Source organism: Myotis yumanensis, unplaced genomic scaffold (assembly GCF_028538775.1).
Source record: "Myotis yumanensis isolate MYYU_CA2020_CCGP unplaced genomic scaffold, mMyoYum1.0.hap1 SCAF_4, whole genome shotgun sequence".
Lineage (NCBI taxonomy): Eukaryota > Metazoa > Chordata > Mammalia > Chiroptera > Vespertilionidae > Myotis > Myotis yumanensis.
Genome location: NW_027223755.1, coordinates 111,439,571 through 111,464,325, shown reverse-complemented (window position 1 = coordinate 111,464,325; position 24,755 = coordinate 111,439,571). Strand labels below are relative to the sequence as shown.

General features: G+C 39.3%; 1 protein-coding gene across 1 annotated transcript in view; it reads left to right on the top strand.

Moving 5' to 3' along the window:
• Positions 1-24,755, top strand: part of LOC139009403 (phospholipid-transporting ATPase ABCA3-like) — a 383,929-nt gene that overhangs the window by 341,369 nt on the left and 17,805 nt on the right. Inside the window, exons 23-25 of the mRNA XM_070413702.1 lie at positions 18,820-19,007; positions 21,735-21,860; positions 22,077-22,271. Coding sequence (XP_070269803.1) covers positions 18,820-19,007; positions 21,735-21,860; positions 22,077-22,271 — 509 coding nt within the window. The remainder of the gene's footprint in view (positions 1-18,819; positions 19,008-21,734; positions 21,861-22,076; positions 22,272-24,755) is intronic.

Below are 24,755 nucleotides of genomic sequence, written 5' to 3'. Positions count from 1 at the left end.
ACAGGCTGATGCTCTATCCACTGAGCCAAGCCGGCCAGGGAAGGATATCAAACTATATTACAAAGCTACTGTAATGCCAATAGCCTGGTAATGGCACAAGAACAGGTTTATAAGTTAATGGAATGAAACAGAGAGCCCAGAAATCAACCCACACCTTTATAGTCGATCAATACTTGACAAAAGAGGTAAGAGTATACAATGGAGTAAAACCAGTCTCTTCAATGAATGGTGTTGGAAAAATTGTACAGACACATGAAAAAAAAACAAAAGGAAATGAAACTAGATCACCCACTTATACTACACACAAGAATAAACTCAAAATGGATAAAAGACTTAAATGTAAATTGTGAAACCATAAAAATCCTGGAAGAATCCATAGATAGGAGGAGAAAGATGGTGGCCATATAGGCAGACCTTTCTATACCTCCTCCAAGAGACAGACTGGAAATATAACTAAATTGGAAAAAATTCACCTGGAATTACCAGCTGAGTTCCACGTGAGGAGAAGACATATAAAGAAGGGAGAGAAAACACCTGGAGACTGGTAGGAAGGGTGAGATCGGGAAAGGGCCTGGACCCAGCTTCCCCAGGTGGCAAGCCGAGAGTGAAGAGGGACCTCCCAACTATGATAGGATCCTTTCCCTGAAGACATTGAGGCCCGGAACCCAGGCTGGGCTCCACAGCCCAGAGCCCCAGAGCCCAGATCAGCAGCCCACTCACATCCAGCCACGAAAGGTGGCAGGGCTGCTGGCCACCAGGGAGTCTGGAGCAGGTCAGAGATAAAGCCACAGGTTTTTTTCCTCTTTTTATTTTTTTGAAAACCCAGATCACAAGATTTTCATTTGCAGCTACTTACCTGAGACTTCAGGGGAGGGAGGGCAGTGTGGACTGAAGGTGCCTGAGGAGAGGCTGAGGTAGGAAGCACTGGGGGAAGATGTGGAAAAGAGGTGACCAGGAGACCTGCATCAGTCATATCCCCCAAACCGTAATGGCCATTTTACCTCAGAGGCTCTGGCCCTTTCCACAAGCCACAGGTCAGGAAAAGGAGAAACCCATCCTAGGTGGTACAGCCCGCCCTACCCTCAGGAGCCTGTCTGCCACACCCTGCATCTTGATTTTGCAGAGGAGGCACAGCAGAAGCCAAACCTAGGGGTTAGATCAGTTCCAGGAAGCACCAGTCACTGGCTCGGGGGTAGAGCTGTCTACTTCACTAACCCAGGAACCTAACAGATAAAAACTCCAGGTTTCCAGCTGATCCCCCTGGACTGTATATGAGGATCTCTGTCCAGCAGTGGGCAGGGAAATATTCTGGGCCACTCTACGAGGGGTAGCTCTGGGAAGGGGAAACACACCCACTTTCCCTGAAATCTGAATGGCACTTCCCCCTCATGGAAGACCCAGATGTCTAGACTCCCTATTCTGCCTAAAGCCCTTTCAAAAACAGACTTTTGAGTACTAAGATAGTTGGCTGGCAGGCGAATGCAAGCAGAGGCAGAGCCTAGAGAACCTGGAAAAGTTAGCTGACCCAGCCCTGGGGTCCCTGCTGCTGACAAACTGGCCTTAGAGTGCAACTGGGCCCCTCCCACATGCAGGCATGTCCTGTGGAGAAAGACACAAACTGTGGATCACTTGAAGCTTCAAACTGGTCGCCGAGAACTAAAGGACAGTTTCTGACAGTGGTTAGCACTTAAGTACCTCCCGGGGGGTCCAGAATTGGCAAACAAAAGAGTCAGCCTGTCATCAGAAGAGCAGGATCCAAAGAGAGCTCCCAGGAGGCACTAAACTCCCAACCACATTGTTCGAGCTGTTTTGCAGGTGCTGCTAGACAAAACAAAAACAAGAAAACAGGAAACAAAACAAAAACATACACCAGACCCTTACAACCACAAAAGCAACCACAAAGGAAGAGAGAGTTGGGAAGAAGAAAAGAGAACAACACCACCTTACTTTTTTTTTATCGTCTTCATTTTTCTTCTTATTGATTTGTTATTCTTTTAGTCTCTCTTTTTTCTTTCATAGATCTAATTTTTCCCTCTCCTTTTCTTACTTGATTTTTTTTTCTTTCTCCGGCTTTGTCTTTGTTTTTTCTTTTCTAATTTTTTGTCTATCTTCTATCTCCTCTATTTTCCTTTGTACAATTTTTTTCCTTTTTTATAACATTTCCTTTCCCTTTTCCTTATTCTTATTTTCTTGTATCTCTATGCTTTCATATCCCCTTTTCTTCCCTTTTTTTTGTCCTATTATGGTTCTCTTTTGTTCTTCCTAATTCTCTCTTCCTTTGTGGTTGCTTTTGTGGTTATAGGGGTCTATTATATGTTTCTGTTTTGTTTCTTGTTTTGTTTTGTTTTTGTGCTTTGTTTTGTCCTAGCAGCACCTACACAACAGCTCACACAATGTGGTTGGGATGAGCCTCACAGTCAGCCAGCCTGAGAGATGTCTCCCACAAGCAGGACAATAACATTCAAGGCCCAGTTACAACAGGAGAGTCCAAATAACTCACATAAGGGACATTCCTAGAACAACCAACTCAGGAGACCTAAAAGACTATACCACTGAGGCCCACAAAACTCTTACTAATTAAGGCCAACCCCTGAAGACTGGGAGGCATAGCAATTTGATCTAATACACAGAAACAAATACAAAAGGGGCAGCAGAACTGGGGAGACAATGATTAACAACCCCTAAATAAAAAATGGAGGAAACCCCAGAAAGAGAGCTAAACAAAATGGAGGCAAGCAATTTATCAGATACTAGAGGCCTGGTGCACAAAAATTTGTGCACTCGAGGGGGGGTCCCCTCAGTCCAGCCTGCCCCCTATCACATACTGGGAGTCCTCAGGGGATGTCCTACTCCCTGCTCCCTGCTCCCCTTGGGGAGTGGGCCTAAGCCACAGTCTGGCCTCCCTTTGTGGGAGGTGACCGGGCTGATAGGGGAAGGCACCAGCCCCATCACCCCATCACCCCGCTGCTACAGCCACTGCCAGTCACCGCAGCCACCAAGGTGTTTTCATCAACACAGACTCCGGTCCCTTTACCGTGAAAAAATGACAACTTTCTTTAGGCATTTTCAAGATGTGTTTTTCATAGGATATGGCATTTTTTTCTTTCTTTATCCTCACCTGGGGATATGTTTCCATTGATTTTTAGAGAATGTGGAAGAGAAAGGGAAAGACAGAGAAAAACATCAAAGTGAGAGGAACTCTTTGATTGGTTGCCTCCTGCATGAGCCCTGACCTGGGCTCAGGCCAGGGAGGAGCCTGGGACCTAGGTACATGCCCTTAGTCAGAATTGAACCCAGACCCAACCATCGGCAAGCCAAGGCATTATCCACTGAGCAAAACCAGCTAGGACAGAACATGACATTTCTTAACCCTCCAGCAGTGGACCTTCATTTTTTTCGCCAGGAGTGTGGTGAAAAACCCTAGATCACCTATTTGGATTCCTATTACCCAAGTTACTAAGATTATTACCAGTGGCATACAGGGAGCTTAGCCAATGAGTGGTCAGAAAAGGTGTTTCCTCTGTAGTTCACACCAATCGCCGGCTTGGCCCCTGCCCAGGCCTAATGCCTCTGGCCAAGTCATTAGCCCTGGGCAGGGGACCTCCAGCTCCATCAATCGTCAGCTCAGCCCCTGCTGCCCATGATCACTGGCTCTGCTCCTGCTCCCCGTCATTGCCAGCTCCCTCCCTGCTCCCCGCAATCGCTGGCTCCACCCCTGCACAGGCCTAATGCCTCTGGCCAAGGCCTTAGGCCTGGGCAGGGGAACCCCAGCTCCCACCATCACCTGCTCTGCTCCTGCTATCCCCAATTGCTGGAACCACCCCTGCCCAGACCTAATGCCTCTGGCCGGGGCATTAGACCTGGGCAAGGGACCCCCAGCTCCCCGCAATATCCCGCTCTGCCCCTGCCCAGGCCTTATGCCTGTGGCTCAGGCATTAGACCTGGGCAGGGGACCCCCAGATCTCTGCGATCTCCCGCTCTGCCCCTGCCCAGGCCTTATGCTTGTGGCTCAGGCATTAGACCTGGGCAGGGGACCCCCAGCTCCCCACCATCACAGGCTCTGCCCCTGCCCAGACCTAATGCCTCTGGCCAAGGCGTTAGGCCTGGGCAGGGGACCCCAGCTCCCATCGCTGGCTCCACCCCTGCTTCCCGTGATCACTGGCTGGGGGCTCTTGGCTGCCGCCTCAGTTTCCGATCACCGTCAGTGGCAGCGGGCTTCTTCCATCCTTCCCCTTTCGCCTCCCAGCATTGCACCTACATATGCAAATTAACCGCCATCTTTGTTGGCAGTTAATTTGCATATTGCCCTGATTAGCCAATGGGAAGCATAGTGAAGGTATGGTCAATTACCCTTTTGTCTTTTATTAGATAGGATAGAGTTCAAAGCAATGGTTATAAGGATACTTAAGAAACTTAGAGGGAACTACAACAGCATGAAACAAGAAATAGAAACCATAAATAAGAATCTGTTGGAGATGAAGAATAACATATCTGACATTAAGAATACACTGGAAGGAAACAAAAGTATACTAACTGAGGCAGAAGATCAATTAAGTGACTTGGAAGAAAAGATAGAAGAAAACACCCAATTAGAGCAGCAAAAAGAAAAAAGTAAAAAACAGAAGAATAGTTTAAGGGAACTTTGGGACAACATGAAATGTAACAACATCTGCATCATAGGGTTATCCAGAAGGAGAAGAAAGTGAGCAAGGAATAGAGAAACTGTTTAAAGAAATAATGACAGAAAACTTTCCTAACCTGATAAAGGAAAAAGTCACACAAGTTCTGGAAGCAAAGAAGGTCCAATCAAAATGAACACAAAGAGACACATCCAAGATACATCATAATCACAATGACAAACATTAAAGACAGAGAAAGAATTTTGAAAGAAGCAAGAGAGAGACAGAACTAGTTACCTACAAGAGAGTACCCATTAGAATGTCAGCTGATTTCTAAACAGAAAAACTTCAGGCCAGAAGAGATTGGCATGAAGTATTCAAAGTAATGAAAAACAAGGACCTGAACTCAAGACTACTCTATCCAGAAAGACTATCATTTAATATTGAAGGGGAAATAAAGAGCTTCCCAGGCCAAAAATAAATAAATAAAAGTAAATGAGTGCATTACCACCAAACCAGCATTGCAGAAAATGTGAAAGGAAGTGCTTTAAGAAGAAGAAGAAAAAGAGAGAAAGAGGAACATAGCTATAAAGAAAAAGTGACAGTAAATGAGTACCTATCAATGATAACCTTAAAGGTAAATGGATTAAATGCTCCAATTGATAGACATAGATTAGCTGAATGGATAAGGAAACATGATCTGTATATATACTGTCTACAAGAGACCCACCTCAGAATGAAAGATTCACACAAGCTGAAAATTAAGGGATGGCAAAATAATTCCATGCAAATGGAAACTTAAGAAAAAACAGGAGTAGCAGTAAAATAAACTTAAAAGCAAAGGCCATAACAAGACAAAGAAGGCCACTACATAATACTAAAGGGTTAGATATAACAAAAGGATATAACCCTGGTAAACACATATGCTTCCAATATAGGAGCACATAAATGTATAAAAAGCTCTTGGAGAATTTAAGGGAGAGATCGACATGGGACATTCTCAAAGATAGACCACATGATAGGACACAATGTAAGTCTCTACAGGTAAAATAGGATTGAAATCATGTCAAGCATCCTCTTGGATCACAATAGCATACTACTAGACATCAATTACAATAAAAACACTCAAAAACAGTCAAGTAACATGTGATTAAACAATGAATGAATTACCAATGAAATCAAGGAAGAAATAAAAAACATCTTGAAACAAAAATGAACACACAACAACCCATAATCTATGGAGCACAGCAAAAGCAGCCCTCATAGCACTACAGGCATACCTCAAGAAATAAGAAAAACCTCTAATAAACTAACATTACAACTAAAAGAATTAGAAAGAGAGAAATAAGAAAAGCCCAAAGTAAGTGTAAGGAAGTAAATATCAGAGCAGAAATAAATGACATAGAAGCCAAAAATTAAAATAATTAATTAATTATTTAATTAATTAAACAGACCAATAAATCCAGGAGCTTGTTCTTTGAAAAAATAAAGAGAGGACCCAAATAAATAAAATCAGAAACAAAAGTGGAGAAGAATTGACACCACAGAAATACAAGCTGGACAACCTGGACGAAATGGACAAATTCCTAGAAAAATACAATCTTCTAAAACTGAATCAGAAAGAATCACAAAACCTGAATAAGCCAATAACAACTGATGAAATTGAAGCAGTAATCAGACTCCCAGCAAACAAAAGCCCTAGTCCAAACGGCTTCACAAGGGAATTTTAACGAACATTCAAAAAAGAACTAACACCTATACTCCTCAAACTCTTCCAAAAAATCCAAGAGGAAGGAACACTTCCAAGCTCTTTTTATGAGGCCAGCATTACCCTAATCACAGGATCAGATAAAGACGCTACAAAAAAAGAATTACAGGCCCATATCCCTGATGAATATAGATTCTCAAAGGAATGGAGGCATGAGACATCCCCGTGGCCTCTCCCCCCGAAACTACAATCAGTTTACCAATTAAAATTCAACAAAGAATTCCTTGCTCAATGCAGAGGCATGTCTGAGAGATCCGCACATTGAAACACCTAAAGGTTGTAACAGGGAATAAAAAGGGAGATGAGAAGGGAGGAAAGCGAAGATGGCCCTCAGATGCAGCCCTGAAGGTGAGCATTTTTGGCTAGGCCTGGAAAGGGGAGAAAGTCTGTGATCCATTCAGGCAGGAAGAGCAGAGAGCTGTGGGGACAGCGGGGAGGGCACATCCCAGCAGGGTGATCAGCAACAGAGTGAACAGTGTCTGAGTCAGCAGATGCCTGACAGAGCACAGGTTTCTGCCATTCAGCTCTCCACTGTTGGGCTGTGTGGTGGTGTTTCAGAAAAAGAAATGGAATCACAGAGACCCTGCCACCACTTGGACTCCCAAAGATCACCACCTGTTGCCCTTGGAGTTGGACCTAGGAGCATATTATCTGAAAAACAAAAGCTATTGAAGTAGAACTGCTGTTTCCATCTATGACTGAGCCCTAGGTGGGTTGCTTGGGGTGGGACCCCATGGAGATCAGGGGTCACCATTATGATGAAGGCAAAACAAACCCCACCCCCAAGTATCAGCTGTACTCTTTTTTTTACTGGTGGCATTTTCTTTTTTAAAATATATATTGTTAAAAAAAAAAAAAAAAAAAAAAATATATATATATATTGTTGGTAGCATTACCCTCCCTTTAACCCCCTATTGCCAACCCCAACCCTCCCCACCCAGGACTTCACCACCCTATTGCCTGTGTCCATCAGCTATGCCTATCTATACTAATAAAATGGTAATATGCTAATTAGACCAGACAAAGCCACGGTGGCGGGGGCAAAGGGAGAGACAGTTAGGGGAGACCAAGCCAGCAGGGGAGAGCAGTTAGGGGTTATCAGGAAGGCAGGCAGAGAGGTTAGGGGTGATCAGGCAGGGAGGCAGGTGAGCAGGTAGGAGCCAGCGGTCCTGGATTGCGAGAGGGATATCTGACTGCCGGATATCTAAACAGGCAGTCAGACATCCCCCAAGGGGTCCCAGATTGGAGACGGTTCACGCTAGGCTGAGGAACCCTCCCCCCACCCCCTGCATGAATTTCATGCGCTGGGCCTCTAGTAAGTATATAAGTTCTTTGGTTTCTCTCTTCTCTTCCCCCCAATTCCCATATCAAGCTCTGTCAATCTGTTTTATGCCTCCATGCTTCGGGTCTTATTTCATTGGTCAGTTCATTTTGTTCATTAGATTCCACAAATAAGTGAGATCATGTGATATTTTTCTTTCCCAGATTGGCTTATTTCACTTAGCATAGTAGTCTCCAGGTCCATCCATGCAGTCCCAGAGGATAAGAGACCCCTCTTTTTTACAGCTGCATAGTATTCCATTGTGTACATATCCCACATCTTTTTTATCCATTCATCTACTGATGGGCACTTAGGCTATTTTCAAATCTTAGCTGCTATGTTCTTTCTAATAGGTGTTTCAGGGATTTTAGGATATATTCCCAAAAATAGGGTCACTAGGGCTAACAGAAGTTCCATTTTTAACTTTTTGAGGAAACTTAATACTGTTTTCCATAATGGCTGTACCAGTCTGCATTCCCACCAAACGTAAACTAGTGTTCCCTTTTCTCCACATCCTCACCAGCACTTCGTTGATTTTTCATGATTTAAAAAAATTAATTAATTAATTAATTAATTAAACAAACCAATAAATCCAGGAGCTGGTTCTTTGAAAAGATAAAGAAGATTGATGAATCTTTAAGCATGAAAACCATGACAAAAGGCCTCACGAAGCCTCCCACCGTACACACATCTGTGGGTTTTTCCATACAGTGGGCTTCCTTTTTATTTTGATGATAGTTTCTTTGACTGTGTAGAAGCTTCTTATTTTGATGTAGTCTCATTCGTTTATATTTCCATTGTTTCTCTTGCCCTATGAGATGTATTGGCAAAAATTCTGCTACATGAAGTGTCTGAGATTTTACTGCCTATGTTTTCTTCTAGGATTTTTATGGTTTTATGCATTACATGTAAGTCTTTTTTCAATTTTGAGTTTATTCTTTTGTAAGGTGTAAGGTAGTGGTCTAGTTTCATCTTTTTATATGTATCTGTCCAGTTTTGCCAACACCATTTATGAAAGAGACTGTCTTGACTCTATTGAATGTTCTTGCTTCCTTTGTCAAATATTAATTGACCATAATAACTTGGGTCAATTTCTGGGGTCTCTGTTCTGATCCATGAGTCTATATACCTGTTCTTATGCCAGTACCAGGCTGTTTTGGTAATAATGGCTTTGTAGTATAGTTTGATAAGTGGTATTGTGATCCCTCCAACTTTGTTCTTCTTTCTCAAGGTTTACTGCAGCTATTCAGGGTCATTTGTAGTTCCATACACATTATTGGAATATTTGTTCTAGTTCTGTGAAGTATGCCATTGGTATTTTAATAGGAATTGCATTGAATCTATAGATTGTTTTAGGTAGTATAAACATTTTAATTATGTTAATTCTTCCAATCCATGAACATGATATACATTTCCATTTGTCTGTATCTTCCTCTATTTATTTTTTAATGTCCTATAGTTTTCCAAGTACAGGTCTTTTACCTTCTTGGTTAAGTTTATACCTTGGTATTCCTTTTCTTTCTTCCTTTCTTCCTTTCTTTCTTTCTTTCTTCTTTTCCTTTTTTTTTTTTTACAATGGTAAATTGAAATTTTTTTTTAGTTTCTCTTTCAGAGAGTTTATTATTGGTGTATAAAAATGCCATCAGATTATGGATGTTGATTTTATATCCTACTACCTTGCTAAATTCATTTATTATTAAGTCCAGTAGTTTTCTGGTGGAGTCTTTAGGGTTTCCTATGAACAATATCATGTAATCTGCAAATAATGACTGTTTCACTTTCTCCTTTCCAATTTGAATTCCTTTTTATCTCTTCTTGTCTGATCACTGTGGCTAGGACTTCCAGTACTATGTTGAATAAGAATGATGAAAGTGCACATCCTTGTCTTGTTCTTGTTAAGGAAAATACTGTTATTTTTTGCCCATTGAGTATTATTATGTTGGCTGTAGTTTTGTCATATATCGCCTTTATTATATTGAGGTATGAACCCTTTATTCCCACTTTCTTGAGAGTTTTTATCAAAAAATGTTGCTGAATTTTGTCAACTGCTTTTTGTGCATCAATTGATAAGATCATGTGATTTTTGTCTTTCAATTTGTTTTTGTGATGTATCACATTTATTGATTTACAGATATTGTGCCAGTCTTGCATCCCTGGAATAAATCCCACTTGGTCATGGTGGATTCAATTTGCAAATATTTTGTTGAAGATTTTAGCATCTGTGTTCATCAGGGATATTGGCCTGTAATTTTCTTTCTTTGTAATGTCTCTACCTAGTTTTGGAATTAGGATAATGCTAGCTTTTTAAAAAGAGCTTGGGAGTTTCCCTTCCTCTTGAATCTTTTGGAATAGTTTGAAGGGGATAGGTGTTGGTTCTTCTTTGAATATTTGGTAAAAAAATTTTCTGTAAATCCATCTGGTCCAGGATTTTTGTTTGCTGGGAGATTTTAAACTACTGTTTCAATTTCATCAGTTGTTATTGGTCTATGCAGGTTTTCTGATTCTTCCTGATTAAAGTTTTGGAAAATTGTTTGTTTCTAGGAGTTTGCCATTTCATTGAGTTTGTCCAGTTTGTAGGCATATTAGTTGTTCATAGTGCCTGCTAGTAATCCTATGTATTTCTGTAGTGTCCATGGTTATATCACCTCTTTCATTGCTGATCTTGTTTATTTGGGTCCTCTCTCTTTGTTTTCTGATGAGTCTGGCTATGGGTTCATCTATCTTGTTTATCTTTTCAAAGAACCAAATTTTGGAATCATTCATCTTTTGTACTGTTGTACTGTCTTTAGGAAGCCATGGAGAGCAAGAGTGGGAGATCACAGAGATAAAAAAAATCTTGTCATTTCAGTGCCATCTACTGGAAAATATTAGAAAGAATTCTTCATTAATATAGACAGATATAAGTACCTAGGCAAAGAACAGCAAATACCATGAATAATGATGTTAATAAGGATGATCAGAGAGAAATTGAAAAAATCCCCAGAAAGCAAGCTGGAACACATAAAAATCTATATATATAGAAGCCTAAGCAACCATTACGGTGGAACGATCGGAACAACCAGTCAACCAGTTGCTATGATGCACACTGACCACCAGTGGGCAGACACTCAGCACAGGAGCTGTCCCCTAGCGGTCAGTGTGCTCCCACAGGGGGAGTGCCGCTAAACCAGAAGCTGGGCTCACAGCTGGTGAATGCAGCTGCGACAGTGGAGCCTCTCCCAAGTCTGCAGCAGCACTACCGAGCAATGGCAGCAGGTGCAGTGGACCAGGATGAGTGAGAGCAGCGTGCCACCTGGTCCTGGTTCTGGCTTCTCCCTGGCCGCCTGCCACTTGGCACAATGCTACATCCCTTGGGGGTCCCATATTGTGAGAGGGCGCAGGCCAGGCTGAGGGACAACCCCCCACCCCCGTGCCCCCAGTGCATGAATTTCATGCACCAGGTCTCTAGTATGTGATATAAATGACAGAGATTTCAAGATTACAAGTCTGAAAATGCTCAATGAGATGCGAAAAATATAGACAGAAAATTCAATGGACTCAGGAAACAAATCAATGAACAAAACGTGTATTTAACAAAAGAGATTGAAACTTTAAAAAAGAATCAATCAGAAACCCTGGAAATGAAGCATGCAATTAAGGAGATTAAGAGTGAACTACTGAGCATAGAAAACTGAGCCAACCAGAGGGAGGAAAGAATTACTTATATTGAGAATAGGAATCTAGAAATGACACAGAAGGAAGAAGATTCATCAGTTCTGATCCATTGGTCTATATATCTGTTCTTATGCCAGTACCAGGCTGTTTTGGTTACAAAGAGTGAGACTGAAGCATAAAGAAAAATGAAAGAGCTTTGAGAATCATATGACTCCATCAGAGAAAGCAATATCCTACTCTTCCAATATTCTGGAAGAGGAAGAGAGGGAGCAGGGAATGGAGAGTCTATTCTAACAAATAGTAGATGAGAACTTCCCAAAACTATGGAAAGAACTAGATCCTCGAATCCAAGAAGCAAACAGGATACCTAGTTACCTCAATCCAAAGAGGCCCTCTCCAAGGCACTTTGAATTGAAACTGTCAAAAATTGATGACAAAGAAAAAATTCTCAAAGCTGCCAGGGAAAAGCAGCAAGTGACCTACAAAAGAAAACGCTTAAGAATTTCATCTAATTTCTCAACAAAAACTCTACAATCTAGAAGAGATTGGAACCAAATATTCAAACAACTGAAAGAGAGAAATTACCAGCCAAGAATAATATATTCAGCAAAATTATCATTTAAATAGGAAGGAGAAATAAAGACATGCCCAGTCATACAGAAGCTGAGGGATTTTATCACCACAAATCCTCATTGCAGGAAATACTCAAGGGGGCTATTCTACCTGAAACAAAGAACATAAGCTCACAACACTAAGAGTACAATCAACCAAAAGATTTACAAAATAAACAAGGATAATTTGTGACAACAAAAATATAAAAGGTGCAGGTATAATGGTCTCAATTGGCAAAGGAAGATGAAGATCAGATGCATTCAAAAAAAAAAAAAACTACTGTATATATGAAACTTTATTTTTTATAAACCTAATGGTAGCCACACACAAAAATCCCCAAACTAGTACATGTAGTTTTAAAAAAGAGGAAACGGAGGAACAGAACTAGAACACCACCAAGTAAAAATAACAAACAGAAACACAAAAGAAAAGAACCAATGAAAGCACAGAACTACCTGAAAACAGAAGATAAAATGCTATAGAAAATCCTCAGACATCAATAATTACCCTAAATGTCAGTGAACTGAATTCACCAATAAAGAGGCACAGAGTAGAAGAGTGGATTAAAAGATAATACCCAACCATGTGCTGCCTTCAGGAGACACAAAGAAACTGGAAAGATGAAGGTAGATTCAAAGTTAAAGAGTGAAAAATGATTCTCCAAGCAAATAAGAGCCATACTTATATCTGACAAAGCAGATTTCAAGATAACAAGAGACAAATATGGACACTTTATATAATAAAGGGGACACTACATCAAGAAAACATAACACTGCTTAATATATATACACCCAACCAGAGAGCATCAAAATATATAAAACAACTGTTCACAGAACTAAAGGGAGAAACAGATAAAGACACAACCATAGTTGGGGACCTTAATACTCCATTGACAGATCTAGACAGATTAACCAAACAGAAAATCAATAAAGAAGTATCAGTCTTAAATGAAACATTAGACTAAATGGACAAAATTGACATTTATAGAACCTTTAATCCCAGAACATCAGATTATACATTCTTCTCCAGTGCACATAGAATATTCTCAAGGATAGACCATATGTTGGCTCCCAGAACTAGCATAAAAAAATTCAAGAAGATCGAAATTATACCAAGCATATTCTCTGATCACAGATGCCTTGAAATTAGAAATCAACTTCAAATACATGGGGATTAAAAAACATACTACGAAAGAATGGCTGGTTCAAAGAAGAAGTAAAAGATGAGATAAAAAGATATAGAGACAAATGAGGATGAAAATACAACATATCAAAACTTCTGGGACGCAGTGATAAGAGGGAAGTTTATATCATTACACACCTATCTCAAGAAACAAGATATATCCCAAGTAAATAACATTATATCTAAACAATCTAGAAAAAGAAGAACAAAAGCAATCCTAAGTCAGCAGAAAAAAAGGAAATAATAAGAATTGGAGCAGAATTTAATGAAATAGAGAACAAAAAGACTATACAAATTATTAATAAAACAAAGAGCTGGTTATTTGAAAAGATTAATAAAATTGACAAATCCTTGGCTAGATTTGCTAAGGAATAAAAGAGAAAAGACCCATATAAACAAAATCAGAAATGAGAGGGGAGAAGTCACCTCTGATAGGATGCCTGGATTCTGATAAGATGCTGGATTCTGATATAATAATGCCTGGCCCTGACTGATTTGTCTCAGTGGATGGAGTGTCAGCCTGTGGACTGAAGGGTCCCAGGTTTGATTCTGATCAAGGGCATGTACCTTGGTTGCAGGCACATCACAGGAATACCAAGGATCATACTAGAATAATATGAGAGACTATATGCCACCGAATTCAATAAAATAAAATAAAAATAGACAAGTTCCTAGAAATATATAACCTTCCTAGAAGAGTTCAAAAATCTAAATAGACCTGTCAGCAGTAAAGACATTGAAACAACCATCAAAAACTAGAAACACCAATCAGAAAGGATATATGTACCCCTATGTTCATAGCGGCACAATTCACTATAGCTAAGATTTGGAAACAGCCTAAGTGCCCATCAGCAGATGAGTGTATTAAAAAGCTGTGGTACATCTACACAATGGAATACTATGCTATGGTAAAAAAAAAAAAATTATAAGAAGAGGAAGAAGAAGAAGAGGAAGAGGAAGAGGAAGAAGAAAGAAGAAGGAGGAGGAGGAGGAGAGGAGGAGGAGGAGGGGGAGGAGAAGGAGAAGAAGGAGAAGAAGGAATTCTTACCATTTGCAACAGCATGGATGGAACTGGAGAGCATTATGCTAAGAGAAATAAGCCAGTCAGAGAAAGACAAATATCACATGATCTCACTCATTTATGGAATATAATGAACAGCATAAACTGATGAACAAAAACAGATCCAAAGACAGAGAAGAATCAATCAGACTGTCAAACCTCAGAGGGAAGGTAGGGGAGGGTGCGGGTAAGGAAGAGAGATCAACCAAAGGACTTGTAGGCATGCATATAAGCCTAACTAATGGACACAGACAACAGGGGGGTGAGGACATGAGTGGGGAGGTTGGAGGGGATATGAGGGGATAAGGACACATAAGTAATACCTTAATCCAGTGGTTCTCAACCTTCCTAATGCCGCAACCCTTTAATACAGTTCCTCATGTTGTGGTGACCCCCAACCATAAAATTATTTTCGTTGCTACTTCATAATTATAATTTTGGTACTGTTATGAATCATAATGTAAATATCTGATATGCAGGATGTATTTTCATTGTTACAAATTGAACATAATTAAAGCATAGTGATTAATAACAAAAACAATATGTAATTATATATGGGTTTTCTGATGGTCTTAGGTGACCCCTGTGAAAGGGTTGTTCGACCCCCAAAGGGGTCTCGACCCACAGGTTGAGAACCGCTGCCTTAATCAATAAAGAAAAAAAATACCAACAGCATATTTCCCAGATCTAGAAAAAATACTAAAAAAAAAAATCATATAGAACCAAAAAAGACCCCAAATAGAGCAACCTTGCAAAAGAACAAAGTTGAAGGGTTCTCAATACCAGATATCAGGTTATACTGCACAGCCACTGTAATAAAAACAGTCTGATATTAGCACAAGAACAGACATATAGATCAATGGAACAGAACAGAGACCCCAGAAATTGACCTGAGCCAATATGCTCAATTAACATTTGACAAAGGAGGCAAGAGCATACAGTGGAGTAAAGATAGTCACTTCAATACATGGTGTTGGGAAAATTGGACAGATACATGCAAACAAAATGAAACTAGACCACCAACTTACACTACACACAAGAATAAACTCAAAATGGATAAAAGACCTAAATGTTAAGTTTCATAAAACTTAACAGAGATCATAAAAATCCTAGAAGAAAGCATAGGCAACAAAATATCAGGCATTTCATATAGCAGAGTTTTCACCGATACATCTCCTACGGCAAGAGAAACAAAGGAAAAAATAAACAAGTGGGACTACATCAACATAAAAAGCTTCTGCTCAGCAAAAGAAACCAGCATCAAAATTAAAAGGAAGCCCTAGCTGCTTAGGCTCAGTGGATAGAGTGTTGACCTGCGGACTGAAGGATCCCAGATTCAATTCCAGTCAAGAGCACATGCCCGGGTTGCAGGCTTAATCCTCAGTAAGGAGCGTGCAGGAGGCAGCTGATCAATGATTCTCATCACTGATGTTTCAATTTTTCTCTCCCTTTCCCTTCCTCTCTGAAATCAATAAAAACATATTTTTTAAAAAAATTAAAAGGGAGCCCACTGTATGGGAGAACATATTTGCCAATGATACATCTAATAAGGGGTTAATTTCCAAAATGTATAAAGTACTCATACAACTCAACAAAAGAAAGACAAACAACCCAATTAAAAAATGGGCAAAGAGCCTAAATAAAACACTTCTCCAAAGAGAGCCTACAGATGGCCAATAGGCAGATGAAAGGATGCTCAACATCACTAATTACCAGAGAGATGCATATTAAAATAACATTGAGGTACCACTTCACACTTGCCAGAATGGTTACCCTCAATAAATCAACAACAAGTGCTGGTGAAGATGTTGGGAAAAGGGAACCCTAGTTCACTGCTGGTGGGAATGCCGACTGGTACAGCCACTATAGAAAACAGTGTGGAGTTTCCTCAAAAAATTAAAAGTGGAACTGCCATTTGACCCGTGATCCTACTTCTGGGAATATATCCAAAGAAGTCTGAAACAGCCATCAGAAAGGATATGTGCACTCTTATGTTCATAGCAATTTTATTTATAATAGCAAGACCTGGAAATAGCCCAAGTGCCCATCAGCAGATGAGTGAATAAAAAAGCTGTGGCACATTTACACAATGTAGCTAAAAAAAAAAAAAAAAAAGGAAATTTTACCCTGTGAGACAGCATGGAGAGACCTAGAAAGTATTATGCTAAGTGAAATAAGCCAGTCAGAGAAAGATAAATATCATATGTTCTCACTTATGTCTGCAATCTAATGAACAAAATAAACAGAACAAAATAGATCCAGAGACATGGATGCATGGAACAGAATGGCAGATCTTAGTGGGAAGGGAGGTTGGGGAGAACTGGGGAAAGGAAGGTGAAGGGATTAGATAAAGAAAATGAATGCATAGCCCATGGACATGGACAATAATGTGGTGAGGGTCAAGGTAATGGGGGGAATGGAGGCGTGGTGAAGGTGGGCAAAGGGGGAAATGGGGGGCATTTGCAATAGCATTAACAAGATAAAATTTAAATTAAAAATTTTTTAAAGAGGCAAAAGAAAAGGAAACCACAAGAGGAAGAGAAGAAGAACCCTCAAAAGAATATTCCAGAAGAAGGTGTTAAAAAAAAAAAAAAAGGCGTTGTTATCACAGGATGACTTCCCCCGTGTTATTGCCCCCTGATTATCCAGCCCGCTGTAGACGTAGGCTGGTGTGTGTGTGTGTGTGTGTGTGTGTGTGTGTGTGTGTGTGTTTTGGTTTATTATTGTAATCTTCCCCTGAGGACATGTTCATTGATTTTTAGAAAGGGGAGAGAGAGAGAGAAACATTGATCATATGTCTTTGTTTTTATCAAAATCATTTTAAAAGTAAAAGTTTAAAAATTTAAATAGAAATATCCTTATAGAATAAGGATATAAACAAATATTTTTGTACAGCTATATAATGTGTTTAAGCTAAGTGATATTACAAAAGAGTCCGTGTTTTACAAGTTTTAAATCTATACTAATAAAAGGCTAGGTGGCCCTCGTGCCTTGGTGCAACACCCTCACATCATCACAAGATGGCCGCCATAAGATGGCCACCACAAGATGGCCAGCAGGGGAGGGCACTTATGGGTGATCAAGCCTGCAGGGGAGGGCAGTTTGGGGGGGACCAGGCCTGCAGGGGAGGGCAGTTGGGGGCAATCGGGCTGGCAGGGGTGGATAGTTGGGAGCCATCAGGCTGGCAGGGGTGGGCAGTTAGGGGCCATCAGGCTGGCAGGGGAGCAGTTATGGGGCAGTCAGGCTGGCAGGCAGTAGCAGTTAGGGCCAATTAGACAGGCGAGCAGTTAGGAGCCAGTGTCCCGGATTGTGAGAGGGATGTCAAAGGGGTCCCAGATTAGACAGGGTGCGGGCTGAGCTGAGGGGCACCACCCCCAGTGCACAAATTTTATGCACCGGGCCTCTAGTGTTTAAAATAAAAACGTTATAGTAAGTTAAGTTTACTTTATTATTAAAGGAAGAGAATAATTTTTATAAATTTAGCATAGCCTAAGTGTACATCATTTATAAAGTCTAAAGGAGTGTACTGTGATATGCTGGGCCTTTGTACTTACTCATCACTGACTCACTGACTCACCCAAAGCAACTTCTAGTCCTCCAAGCTCCATTTAATATAGGGCTGTATGTAGGTGCACCATTATGTTACAACTGCCTGCAGCATTCATGCAGCATGCTGTACAGGTTTGTATCCTACGAGCAATAGATTCTACCATATAGTAGTCTATACCATCTAGGTCTGTGCACTCTGTGATGTTCACACAGTGACAAAATTGCTTAATGACACATTGCTCAGAATATATACATCCCTGTCAATAAGTGATGCATGACTATATAATGAATATAGGCAATAATATTATACTGTAATGATGTAATGTGATAAATATTGCTACATCATCAATCATTACAATACATAAATGTATCAAAGTAACATGCTTATATCTTAAACTTACACAATGTTACATGTCAAATGTATTCCCTAAAAAAACATACCCCTTCACACATACTTGGATGGCTGTAATAAAAAAAATGGAAAGTATTAAAAGTTTGGTGAGGATATGAAGAAATTGTTACTCTCATTTATTTCTGGTAGGAATATAAAATGTTGCACCTGCTGTGAAAAAGTTTGGTAGTTCCTCAAAAAGTGAAACATACAATTACCATGTGACCCAGCAGCTCCATTCCTGAGTGTAAAACCCCAAACTCTAAACAAGTATTTAAACAGGAGTGTTACGGATATTCTGCACGGCCTACAACAATGGTCAGATATGTCATAAACACCTTTATTTTGCTTGCTTTGTTTAATTACTACGCATTCTTCTTACAAAGGCTCAGCCTTTGACAGTTATTATGTAGTAAGGTGATCTCCTGTCAAGACTGGTAAAAAGTAGAGAAAAATTATTGGCAGGCAAACTTGCATATTAATTATAAATATCAGGGAAGATCAAATAAGACAAATAGCATATGAAAACAATTACTACCTCTGTTCCATACTTCTCTGAATCTAACTTAAAGTGCATTTTGAATCTGTATTTCTTAATATGTGGTATCATCTTAGACTTTGCATCAGTTTTTAAAGTAAGGCTGTCTCTCTTATTATCCTCAGCGACTAAAAACAGTGTCTATAATTTTGGAGAGGATGGGATTGCAAAATTTTTGATTTCGTTGGCTGTCCTGGGCTTATTTTATCTCCTCTTGCTTTTTTGTCTGGAGACTACATCCTGGAGATTGCAAAACTTTCTCTTTCAAAAAATTGTGTCTAATGTGTACAAAATATTCACGAAAGGCAAGAAGGTGAGTAACATAGACTTTTGATACAACTCAAAGAAGGCTCAATGTTAGGCCAGCAAGTATTAATTTGCATATTTCTATCTCTATTATTTGATGAAAGTATCATTTAATTATACCAAGATCTAATGGGTACTAATTGAAATTACAGCTCTGTCATCTTAGTTTGTATCTTAGGCTCTAAGCTTTAAATCCTCTACCAACCAGGAAATAATTTATTTGTAATGGATTGACTATGATAGAAAGCACATGGACATGTCCTACCTTTAGATGTATTTGGTTGCAGTTATGAACTGACTTTAAAACCATGTGGGCTTGCCCTGGCCGGTTTGGCTCAGTGAATAGAGTGTCAGTCTGCAGACTGAAGGGTCCCGGGTTCGATTCTGGTCAAGGGCACATGCCTGGGTCGCAGGCTCGATCCCCACTGGGGGGCGTGCAGGAGGCACCCTCTCTCATGGATGATGTTTCTCTATCTCACCCTTCCTCTCTGAAATCAATAAAAATATATTTTAAAAAAACAAACCATGTGGGTTTGTAGGACATCATAGCCCCTACTAGTCAGATTATTAATTATTGCTGTAAATAACACACAATTTCACATAATCCCAGAGTTTTGCCTAGAATTTATATATATTTAATGGTCCGTTGTTCTGTAATTTAATCCCTAATGATTTATATGAAAATTTCTGTTGAGACAGAAAACCACTACATCTATCTCTTTGTAATTTCTCTTCATTCATCCCAGTTCTCTGTCAAGGTGGCTCTAGATTTTGTCCATAACATTCTGAGTCAGCATATCTCTAATATTTCAGAGGGAGGATATCTTGAGACCATAATGGCCTTTGGTACCAACTGGAGTTGTGACTCGTATGATTAGCATTCCACCTGCACTTCAATTGCCTCTTATGTGTTGCTAACTAATGACTAGAACTATATAACAAGTCAAAAGTGCTATTCTGCCTACTTTTACACCAAAGCCCATCATATCTTACTACTGTAAACAGGATACCTGGTCTAAGATATGGCAACAAGAATAAATTTAAGGTTTTGAGCAACATGAAAAAGAAAGGATTTATTTCCTGGTGCCTAGAATTAAACATGAATGTTACCTTGAGACTTTTTCCTGCTCTGACTTTCCTAATCTTGAACAGTAGCCCCTGAACCATGTCACACTTCAGAAGTAAATGTGATAAAAAGAAATATAATGAGTATGGAGGGAGATTTCATGGTAAAATTATAAGATTATTTGGCTTCTAAATTCTTCCCCTTTTTGACACTACTACTGAATACAGAAGAAAACATGACCAAGCAAAGGAGTAATACTTACATTAGGCCAAGGCCTCAATCTTCATATAGTTATCTAATAAACTAGTTTGTTTAACCATGGTATCCTTAAATCAAAATAAACTGAATTTCCTAAGCCAAAGGTTCAATCTCACTTTTTTAACATTCCAAAATAAGAAAAAGTCACCCTTGTCAATGAGAAGTACAAAATAGTTCATGAACTATAAAAAGTGAACCTCTTACATCTTCACTGACGATGTTTCTTTCCTACCTGAGGGCACATCACACCACTGCCGTTCAGACCCCACTGTCTCTGTGACATGGAGCCCAGATTTCATGAGGAGCTGGCTATTCATCTTGTTGATCTTTCTGTCTTTAAACTACTTGGAATTCATTTAAATTATTGGATGTATAGATTAATATTTTTCATGAAATTTAAGAAATTTCTGGCCACTATTTCTTCATGTATTTCAATTACTAAAGTAAGGTCATAATAGATCTGTTTCATAGAGTTATTAAGAAGGTTAATTACCTGTGAAGGGCACATAATAAATAATAAATGCTGGGTTTTAGTAGGAGCGCTATTGTTGCTTATTAACATCCTCTTCTTCCACTGCCACAAAACCTCCCAATGTTCCCTATTTTAATAACTAACACCATCAATTATATATTTGTTGAATAGAGAAACCTCCTCTGAGTCTTGGTATGCTTTTCTCTTTCCTTCTAGTTGTAGAATTTCCACTCAGCCAGCCTTCCTGTGGTTCTGGATGATGTCCGTTTTGTCTTTTAGTTGTATTTTTGAAGTGGTTGTGCGAGGCAGCAATTTCCGGTGTTTACCTATGCCGCCATCTTGGTTTCTCCTCCGTATTTAATTTTCTTGTCTTACTTTCCCCATTCCACTTGCCCAGGAATTTTCCTAACTTCTTACTATTTTGCTTCTACAAGCCACACTTAATCATTTCACTCCTTCATCTTTTACTAAGTTCCCATTGCTGATGGTGGCCTTTCTTCTTATCCCCACCTGTGTTCACGCTCTCAGTGGTTCTTGTATTCAATTCAGCCTTCCCTCAAAAAGAAAGAGGCCATTTTCTCCTCTCTCAGTTCACATTGTCTCATGAACATATTTTAGTTATAACAAATGGTACTTAGACAATAACAGTATTGATGTGGCTTTTGTTTTCCATGATGTGTCCATTTTACTGACAAGAACATGCTGCTTCCTCACAGTGGTAGAAAAATTTGTTCATTCTATAGTTTCCAAAAGCAAGCAAATCAAGAATAAACTTTCGTAAGAATTTAGGAACTTGGTAGGAAGGCTTTTGAAAATTAATCCAATATTTTCTGACATCTTTGAAATTACTCTTTCAGGTCAGCTTTCAAAATCCCACTCAGTTTATACAAGATCTCTAACATGTATTCACATCTGTGGTCCTTGTTTTGAAAATACAGGCTAAAGAGTCCATGCAAGTAAGCAACGAATATGTGGATGAAAATGTAGAAAATGAAAGAAAGAAGGTCTTGGCACAGTCTCCTAAATTGAAGAAGAGCCCACTGCTTCTCAAAGAACTTGTGAAGGTAAAGTCGTTCAGTGACAATATTTCCTTGAGCTTTGTCCCTGCCAAGGATGTATTGGACGAATTGATTGGGCTGCTGTGGGGCCTGTGCATATCCTGGTAAAACAGGTGGCTGGAAGGCAGAGTGCTCCTGAGAAGCTGTCCACAGGTAGCAGTTATAATTGTGGGTGACCCACAATCGGTGCTTCAGTACATTGTGATTTTTTAATGTTTTCAGACTTATTATAAGTGTCGAGTTGTAAATGCTGTAAGAAATGTTTCCCTTGTCGTAAAAAATTCTGAATGCTTTGGATTATTTGGATTAAATGGAGCCGGAAAAACCACTATATTGAAAATGTTAACTGGAGATGAGACCATAAGCTCTGGAGTTGTATTAATTGATGGCATTAGCCTCATTGAAAATATCAGAAAGGTAAGTGTGTTCCTAATCATTGAGTTTTGCCCCAAGGGAGGAGGTAACCAGGCAGGTGGGCGGGAGACATGGAAGGGAAGCTGGGAGAATTCAGATATATAAGATGAAAGATAGATAAACGCTAGATAGATAATAGGTACATAGATGATAGATAGGGTAGAGATAGATGGAGATAGAGATGATAGATAGAGATATAGCTCCTAGGACAAGGGAAACTAAAGAGAAAATTAACAAATGGGACTACATCAAAATAAAACGCTTCTGTACAGCAAAAGAAACCGTCAACAAAACAACAAGAAAGACCACTAAATGGGAGAACATATTTGCCAATGTTATCACCAATAATGGTTTAATCTCACATTTACAGCGAACTCATACAACTTAACAAAGGGAAGATAAACAACCCAATCAAAAAATGGGCAACAGACCTAAATAGATATGTCTTCTTTTCAAAAGAAGACATAAGGAAGGCCAAGAGATATATGAAAACATGCTCCAAGTCACCAGTCATCCAAGAGATGCAAATCAAAATGACAATGTGGTACCATCTCACACCTGTCAGACTGGCTATCATCAACAAATCCACAAATGACAAGTGCTGGAGAGAATGTGGAGAAAAAGGAACACTTGTGCATTGCCGGTGGGAATGCAGACTGGTGCAGCCACTATGGAAGACAGTATGGAGTTTCCTCAAAAAGTTAAAAATAGAACTCCCATTTGACCCTGTGATCCCACTTCTAGGAATATATCCCAAGAAACTAGAAACACTAATCAGAAAGGATATATGCACCCCTATGTTCATAGCAGCACAATTTACCATAGCGAAGATTTGGAAACAGCCTAAGTGCACATCAGCAGATGAGTGGATTAGAAAACTGTGGTACATCTACATAATGGAATACTACGCTGTGCTAAAATGAAGGATCTTAACATTTGCAACAGCATGGATGGAACTGGAGAGCATTGTGCTAAGTGAAATAAGCCAGTCAGAGAAAGATAAATATCACATGATCTCACTCATTTATGGAATATAATGAACAACATAAACTGATGAACAAAAACAGATCCAGAGACAGAGAAGCATAGATCAGACTGTCAAACCTCAGAGGGAAGGTTGGGGAGGGTGGGGGTAAGGAGGAGAGATCAACCAAAGGACTTGTGTGCATGCATATAAGCCTAACCAATGGACACAGACACCAGGGGGGCGGTGAGGGCATGAGTGGGGGGTTTGGGGAGGGAATGGGGGGAAAGGACACATATGTAATACCTTAATCAATAAAGAAAAAAAGACATTGTTAAAAATGTTAGGTGTCCAAAAATATGGACTCAAAATATATAAAATGGAGGGGGGATTCAAGGAAAAACAGGCTAATTCATGACTGTAGTAGTAACTTATAAGCATGCTTCTCTCAGTTTTATGAATCTTTTCAAAGAAACTGGTCTTGGTTGCATTAATTTTTGTATAGATTTTGTTCTCTATTTCATTTAATTCTCCCCTAATTTTTATATTTCTTTTCTTCTGCTGACTTAGGCTGCTTTTGTTCTTCTTTTTCTACTTCAAGATGTAATGTTAGGTTGTTTACTTGAGATTTTCCTTGTTTCTTAAGTAGCCCTGTAATGACATAAACTCCCCTCATATTACTGGGAGTGCTGCATCCCAAAAGTTTTGATATATTGTATCATCATTCTCATTTGTTTCAATGCAATATACAAATGATGTGTCATAAAATTATACATTTTAAACCTATATAATTTTTAACTAATGTCACCCCAATAAATTAAATTTTTAAAAATTGAAATAAAAGTTAAAAATAAAAATTATTCTCTCTCACTGTGATAGAAAATGGACTTTAAAATCATTACTGTTGAATTGCATGAGTTCTTTATATATTTTGGATATGAAACCTTCGTGGGAGCTGTGTTTGCAAATATCTCCTCCCATTCTGTTGGTTGCCTTTGTGTTTTGTTGGCAGTTTCTTGTGCTGTGCAGAAGCTTTTTAGTTTGATAGAGTCCCATTCATTTATTTTTGCCTTTACTTCCTTGACTTTGGGAATGTTCTCTAATACCAAGGTCCAAAAATTTAGTACCTATGTTTTTGTCCATGTAATTTATTGTTTGAGTCCTTACATCTCGGCATTTGATATATTTTGAGTTAACTTTTGTACATGGGCAAACTGTAGTCTAGTTTTATTCTTTTGCATGTGACTTTCCAATTTTCCCAGCACCATTTATTGAAGAGGATTTCTTTTTTCCATGTAATGTTTTGGCTCCTTTTTCAAAAATTTGTCCATTGTGGCATTATTCACAGTGGCCAAGACATGGAGACAAAGTGTTTTCAATGAATGATTAAGTAAAGAACATGTGGTATATTATTACAATGGAATACTACTCACCCATAAGAAAAGGTGAAATGTTGCCATTTGCAACAATATGGATGGACCTTGAAAATATTATGCTAAGTGAAATTAGTCAGAAAAAGTTAA